This window comes from Amphiura filiformis, chromosome 5 (genome assembly GCF_039555335.1).
Source record: "Amphiura filiformis chromosome 5, Afil_fr2py, whole genome shotgun sequence".
In the NCBI taxonomy this organism is placed as follows: Eukaryota; Metazoa; Echinodermata; class Ophiuroidea; order Amphilepidida; family Amphiuridae; genus Amphiura; species Amphiura filiformis.
This window is the reverse complement of record NC_092632.1, coordinates 6,898,934-6,906,887: the sequence shown is the minus strand read 5'-3', so window position 1 is coordinate 6,906,887 and position 7,954 is coordinate 6,898,934. Positions and strand designations below refer to the sequence as shown.

At 36.6% G+C, this 7,954-nt stretch overlaps 1 protein-coding gene across 1 annotated transcript in view; it reads left to right on the top strand.

Annotated features, from left to right (window-relative positions):
• Nucleotides 1-2,626: 2,626 nt before the first annotated feature.
• The window catches only part of LOC140152541 (cytochrome P450 3A56-like), a 28,465-nt gene continuing 23,137 nt past the window's right edge, over nt 2,627-7,954 (top strand). Inside the window, exons 1-2 of the mRNA XM_072174922.1 lie at nt 2,627-2,854; nt 4,686-4,779. Coding sequence (XP_072031023.1) covers nt 2,784-2,854; nt 4,686-4,779 — 165 coding nt within the window. The 5' untranslated portion in view covers nt 2,627-2,783. The remainder of the gene's footprint in view (nt 2,855-4,685; nt 4,780-7,954) is intronic.

The following is a 7,954-nucleotide window of genomic DNA, read 5'->3' as shown; positions in this document are numbered from 1 at the left end:
ACATCAACTGATCAAAAAATCATCAAAAAAGTACTGATATTTGGGGGTTTGCAACCAAAACAGTTTGGGTAGGATTAGACTATGCCATAGTCGAATTTTGATTTAAATAAAAATATGTTATTATTAATCATGATGAACGCATCCTGTTGGAACTCAAAATTATACTGATGTTTATTATAGTTAATAGTAAAATGGGAAGCTAACAAACAGAGGGAGTACGGTGACTGAAAAGGTCAGATGTGAAAATCTATCAATTGCACACAAATTAATACAAATCAGAGTTGTATGCTTAAATGTAATAGCCAGTGTATGCAAAATGGGCAAGTGGACTACGGAGAAGTCTAGAGTAGGATGAGCAACCATTTTTTGTCTTGTCTTATTTTACTGCACAAATCGCCGTCGGGTGTGGCTATCAACGTACAGGGTGAGTAAAATAAAGTGCAATAGAGAAAAGAATCCATTTTTATTTAAGAACCGAGTTGAACCTTCTAGGTTTTAAAACATGTTATAATTAACATATCTATTAGTGATCTTGTGTGAAAAAATCAAGGAATTAGCATTTACCGTTTTGTTTTTATGACACATTTTATAGCGATACCCAATTTTAATGTTTGTCCAAGAGACATCTAATATGTGACCCGGCAGCACAAATGAGCCGTAAATTCCCTAAATTGTATTCTGAGTTATGGTGTAAAATGTGTACGAAGGTCGTATTCATCGGTAACTTAAGCTGGCCCGACATCAGACTCATTTTGATAGGCAAAAACTAATCAATAATCCTATTGTTGAAGTGGATAATAAGCATCTACCTTAGATGGCTATAGAACTTTTAATAGCTCTGATCTTTGTTTGCTTTTGCTAAATCTTGTTCAAGTGGTGGGTTACCAGGCATTGTATTTTGTACAGGTATGCATAACCAACAATTAACAATGAGAGAACTAGTCTTTCTTAAACCTCGTTGACTTGGGGATGATTTGAAATGACCGCCAATTATGACTGTTTGATATTTATTGCCAGCAATGTGGAAAAAGAGACACATGTAAAAACGTAAAGAGCTATCATTTTGTTGAAGGAGCAAAGTTTAACAAACCATAACCCCGCTTCTGGATATCGTTTGAAGTCAAATGATATACCATTTTTAAGTTTATGATGTTTATTTTTTAAACACAAGATATAACAAAATTGACCGGGGAGTAATTTACGGCTCATTCGCCGTGGACGGTCACATATTTGAATGTCAGCCGACTCTGTGTAAGGTAGATTTGGAACCACTGCCATTTTCTTAACCTCATTGGCATTGAAATAAAATGTGTTATTGTCCTTGGTCTTGTTTAAGGGGAAGAAACATTATTTGTTGTTATTTTCATTTTCCCTTTATTTTAAAGATGTTTATTCTCTATCAAAACCATATAAATTTGTAGGCGGGTTTTTCAAATGTCAAAATGAAATGCGCGCAAATTGAAGTGGAGTGAATTTCAAAATATCCAGTAAGTTGAACATATTGTGATTAAAAAAAACTGGAGTTGGAGTCGAGTGAGGTATGAAGGACTTAAAGTAATGTTAGAAAGTTTGTTTGAACAGAAAAAAGAAATAAAAATAACGCAAAATCAACCTTATTTAAGGTAAAGTCAGTTTCAGAGCTGGCGCATTTATCGTGCATTGCGTGCTCCCATTCAAAATACACGGTACTTCGTGGACAAATATTGAAATTGGGTATCGCAGCAAAAGGACTCATAAAAATTAAACGGTAGTCGTGAGTCACTTCATTTTTTCACAGAAAGTGACTATTGAGTGTGGCATTTATAGAAACTTTCAATAATGGGAAAGTTCAACTTGGTTCTAACATAAATATCGATTCTTTGCTCTATTGCACTTTTCTTTTACTCACCCTGTATATATCGACTGAATGAATACGACAGCTTATTTTGACCTGGCCGTGTTAATGATCGAAGTTCAATAATTATAGCTACGCGTGCTGTATTTGTATAGTAATGATCTATATTCAGCATTGTACAGGGTGGTCCAAAAAATTACCCAATTTACTCAATTTGAAAGCTTAATTTCTCGGAGTTTAGTGCAGCTTTTTCCCAATATTGTTTAATATTTGAAATATGTATATTTCTAAGAGTATGTGGTGAAAAATGAGAGAAAAATAAGCTAAATTAACAAAATGGCAGTAGTTTTACGTCAGAGGTTCGAAAGTCACTTTTTTCACACGTAATTCAATGGAATGACAAACCGAGTGTGTTTACCAATATGCATGCCTAACGCAATACTCACTGCAGATAATCGGTTACATCCCATTGAATACATGTGGACAAAGTGATTTTGGACCCTCTGACGTAAAACTGCTGCCATTTCGTTACTTTAGCTTCTTTTCTATAATTTGTACACCTCATATTTTTAGAATATATAACACTTCGGGAACTCCGGGAAATTAACATTTCAAATTGGGTAAAGATCTTTTTGGACCACCATGTACAGTAAATATAGACATACACGCTAACGGCAGCGAAGTGGTCAATAACGAAAAAGGTGAATTATGTAACTACGTCACATACAAACTTGAACTCGACCTTCAATCTGTAATTTATGCCTATAGTAAATGCGTGTATACTATACGAAATCATGGCATTCAGCATGTTCAGTGACGAATCTTGAATCAGGCAGCCAGGTCAGTCAGTCAGGCAGTAATCAGTAGAGGCTAATGCCTATTGTAATTTGTCAATCCAAGGTACATGTAGTGAGTAAAGCACAGGGGAGCACACGCAAATATCAACAAAATGGAAGAAAATGACACAAATTTATCGACAACGTGGATGCTGGTCTATACGGCTATTGCTTTGTTTATCATGTGAGTTGATATTGAATTGAATTGCCTCTGCTTTCAGTCATAGGAAAATAGTGGTTATGAGTTTGTGAGTGGGATGTATGCATAGGCATAGATCCGGGGGGAATAATATTATTTGATGCTTATTTGATATGGTGTGTGGCACGTATTATTTGGGGTGTGTTTGGGAGTAAGAGGTGCGCTTAGGGGTGGGTGGGGGTGGGGTGTGTGTGATGTGATGGGGTGAGTGTGGAGATAAGATTAAACAGGGGGTTAGCTTTCATAATTATGTGCAATATAATATTTTACTATGTTTTTCTTATTCTTATTTCTTGTTATAATGTATTTTATTAACTTTTATGTGTAATAATACTTAATAATTTTGATGTTTTAAGATTGAATAAATATGAAATGTTGACACCTGTATGTTATGGGTTTCTGACCAAATTAATCTCATACTTGGCCAATTTAGCTCCAAAAGTGCCCATTTTTATTCTACTTTGCACCATATTTCATCAGTTTAGCTTCAATATGGCAAAATTGTTGGCGCACTTCCCGCGCATTTTTACCATGAACTTATTCTATCGCTAAAATGTGCTAGGTTCACCCGTACTTCAAGAAATTGTTTCCAACCCCATCCCCACCATGTCAAAATAAATCTACGCTACTGGGTGTATGAATGTATATATCTAATAAAAACTATTTCAATATGAATGTATAGGATTAGGGGTGGGGTGGGATGTGTAGGGGTCATTGGTTATGGTGTGCATGTTTGTGGGAGTTTGTGTTTCCCTAGCTAATACCGTAAATTAATTAGAAGATGATAATTGTGAAAGAGGATACCATGCGCAGCTAAAGACCCAACCACGTGATTCAAATTGACAATTTTGATTGGTCAAACGGCTGCACGTAGCTTTAAATAAGCTGCGGGTAGCTAGCTGCACGTTATGACACTAATGGCTTGCCATATACGTTTCCTACACCTTGTGAGGGCGTTAATATTATAAACGGTGCCCAAAACATCTGTGCCAAAAATCGCTTCCTGAAAGGCAAAGCATGAGAGGGAACGATTTTTGGCAGAACAGTTTGAGAATTTTGACAGACAAGTTCGGCGAGTGGCGTAGCTAGGATGATGGCGCCCAGGGCTTAAGGATACATAAGGGCGCCCCCTCCCCCTTATTCTCGAAGCAATTACGCGCGGAGTGCTCGAAAAAATTTGCACAAATATGGCCTACCACTAATTAATTTGATAATTATTTTGTGATGAAATGAGCGGCGAATCGCGACTTTCATCACTTGGTGGGGGCGCAGAATCGATGCTGAATTGGTCAATTCGGCGCTACCCCTAAGGGAGGCCCCTTGCCCCCCGCTACACCACTGCCCTGAATATTTTTAGTGACACAAAAAAATTAACATAAAACGTGAATTGCTTAGTTAACGAAACCTTAGTCACACAATCGATCGATAAACTTTTAAGGTTAGCAACTATTTTAAACTGTTGCGATTTGGTACTAGTTCACAGCATCTTGCAAAGTGTAGTGAGCTCCCGGGAGTGAGCTTTGGCAAAAACTCCTCTGGTTCTTGAGTTACGTTGTAAAGAAACAAAAACACCTTTGTAAAACGTACATACCTCATTAACAACAATAAATCAAGCAAGTTTTGTTATCAAAGTATATGATTTGTAGAATGAACTTGTGCAAAACATCCAAGTGTTATTTTTCTATAATATATTTAGATAATGAAAATCGATTGTTGCTTCGACCAACAATAGCTAGTCTACCCTTAAACCATTTTGATACGAGACATTAAACGACGCTATGATTAATCATGTTAATCATTTATGTTCCATTTACAGCAATCAGATCTATAATTTGACCCACTTCTGGAGACGAGGCATCAAAGGGCCTATGCCATTTCCGTTTATAGGAAACTATCCGTCATTTGCAGCAGTAAGTAAACATTGCATGGCCAAGTCCAATATTGTAACCTATGTATGTGAACCGCAGATAGCACTATTTTAGACAGATTTAGGTAGAGAAGTAAATGAAAAATAGTATACCCATGGGCGTCAATCCGGGGGGCAGTGTGACGTGTTCTTTTTTTTTGTTCTTTTCAGTCATTTTTTACATTTCAGGGCGATTGGCTACCTCCCCTCCCCACGTTTAAAGCCGGATTGGCGCTAATGAGTATAGCTAATACTGAGAGGTGTTTTTTGATATTTTTTTTGACCAGTGCTTCAAAAAATAATAAAATGCCTGATTTTTGCTCAAATTTCAAATAGTTTTGGCGTTAGTAGTTGATCAAAATTTAAAACAATTTACATATTTTAAATTTAAATTAGCCAAAAAATATGAGTTATACCTTGCATTTCATGATAAAGATTTTTGAAAATTCTCTCGCCATTTTTTATGTTCTATACCATTATACAAGTGTCCACCCCTTGTAAAGATGCAAACAAGGTTAAAGATTAATAGCGCCACCATTGGTCAACTTTACTGTTAAAAATGACTCAGTTTTACATGCCATCAAACAACTGTGAAGGAAGAACAAATGATTAATTGTGTTTCAACTGATTTAGTGTCCCAGGTTAAAGAGGAAATAAAACAAACAAACAAACAAAAATTTGGGGATGTCTTATTTACAAGATAAGACCCATGGTCCCAGGTACATCCTTATTCCTTATTCAAATGTAACGACTTGTTCTTCAAGATCAAGATCTTCCAAAGCCCGTTTCATGTCTTCCGCACGTGATATCTTTTCCAGTTTAGCCCATTCATTATTGTCGTCACGTTCTGCAAATAAATAAATAAATAAATAAATGAATAAATAAATAAATAGATAAATGAAATAAATAAGTAGATAATTAATTAATTAATTAATTAATTAATTAATTAATTAATTAATTAATTAATTAATTAATTAATTAATTAATTAATTAATTAATTAAAATTTGGGAAAGAAGAAAGTTAAATGGCAATCGCCATCCTGTGATACAACAAGAATTTGGTACAATAAGGGAATACACGTAGTCTATGCACATGACGCAGCTAGTTATGTTGCATGTTGTTTCGTGCAGAATGTTCGCTAAAAGGCGAAATTCTTTGGGGTGTTTAAGTGTTTTAAAATAATTTGAGCGCCATTTTTTTCAAACGGCACCAGATAGGGGTGACGAATCCAGGATTGCGGCCAGGTTGTACACATTGTACAAGTTATACAATGCCTCTGATCTCTTCTTCTCCTTTGTGATGAGATGTATCCCTCGGTGGCCGAGTTTTATCACATCCATGGAGCAAGTGCGGTGCAGAAAACACAGAAGGTGCAGGAAATAGAGGAAGGTTTGATCTTTGGTGGGCAGCTTCTGATGTTTCGCTGGAGAAATGCTTGAGTGCTGTTGGCTTTCTTGCACACTAATTTTTATTTGGTGCTCCAAGACAGGTTGCTGGTAATGTTTACACAGACGTATTTTGGCACAGTTTGTTTTCTTGAGAGTTTCAATGTGAATAGTATATGGATATGAGATGCAGTTTCTCTTGTTGGAGATTGTGATGACTTCACATTTACTTTGGTTGAAATCCATCAGCCAGTCCTGTTCCCACAGCTGTAGTTGTCCAAGTCCGCTTGCGAGGTTGCAGCATCAGAAGTATCATGAATGGTACGATACATCTGCAAATATTCTGGTTTTAGATGAAGCCATTGAAGGGAGGTCATTAAAACAGACCAAAGTTAGCAGAGGGCCCAGGACCGTGTCCTATGGTACGCCAGATGTAACAATTGAAGTGGTTGAAAAATTAACAGTTTTTGAGAAAATCTCAAAATTTGATTTTACTAACTGACTCGATGAAGGTATACGGACTATATGAATGACGTGCTCCTGAATTTGGCAGCATATTGATGTCAGAGTGATAGGCTTGTAGTTCGATGCAGTGCTACGGTCTCCTTTCTTAAAGACAGGTGTTATTAGTCCATCCTTCCAAACAGCTGGTATGCAACCTGGATTTAGGGTTGCTTAGAAAAAAAACAGTACCAGTGCAGGTGCAATCTCATCTGCAACACTCATCTGTTAACGTAAGAATGGTACCTTTTGCGACATTCTAAAAGTTCTTTTCTTACGTCTCGAAAGTTTCTTCACAGATGAGTTGATCCAAGGTTTGCTAAAGTGCTGAAAATTTCATTATGTGCGACAAAGTCAACAAAGATCTTCCTCTTCACGGGCCGCTGTGTCATTGCTCTTGTAGCAGAATCCACTAATACAGCCTCATGGTCACTAACCCCGGGGATTACTTTACACTTACTGACAAACGAAGGTCTGTTGTTGAGAAACAAGTCCAGGATATTTGTGCCGCGGGTTTGCTCATAAACCAGTTGTTCGAAACCGACAGTATTGATGGTTTCCAAGAATGTCTCATTTATTACTTTGAGGTATTGGTGACTGATGATTGAGGAGTTTTCCCAATTTATATTTGGTACAGGGTGTCCCAAAACAAGAGGCCCCTCATTGCGCCCTCTTTTTCTCCTATTTCTGAAAAGTTGATCAAATATATTTTGGTATGGAAAGAAACCTTGAGTCGTTAGCTTTAATAAACCAAAACAATTATATCAATCGCCTCACAACTTTTGAAGATATGCTCTTTTAAAGAAATGTACCCATTTTTCACTCTGTCCACGGAGAAGGCTTGGCTACTTCAAAGATTGAAAAGGAGTACACATACCATGCATGAATATCAAACATTCCTCAATGGTAACTTTATAAAATAACTTTAGTTATGGAATGGGCTTTACCGGTGGGTTGGTGGGCAATGGATTTGGTTAATAGTGTCATTCATTTGTGGGTAAAATGGATGCCGAATAGGACTTCTTTTGCTTTACTTGCAATTACTTATTTTTTCTTGGTTATTTATGCTTTTTATTTTATTATGTTTCTTACTTTCTTACTTTGTTGTTTCTTGCTTTCTTTCTTTTTATTTAAAACATAAGTCATTTCTCTTTTTAGGATAAAATGTAGCCCTAAAAGGCTGTTTGGTTTGTCTTTGGTGAATACAGGTTTCTGCCCTGGTCCTCATTGCATCAATTGCGTTGCGTACCATCCTTGTGCGCCGGATACTTGCGAATGCATTCAGTAACACG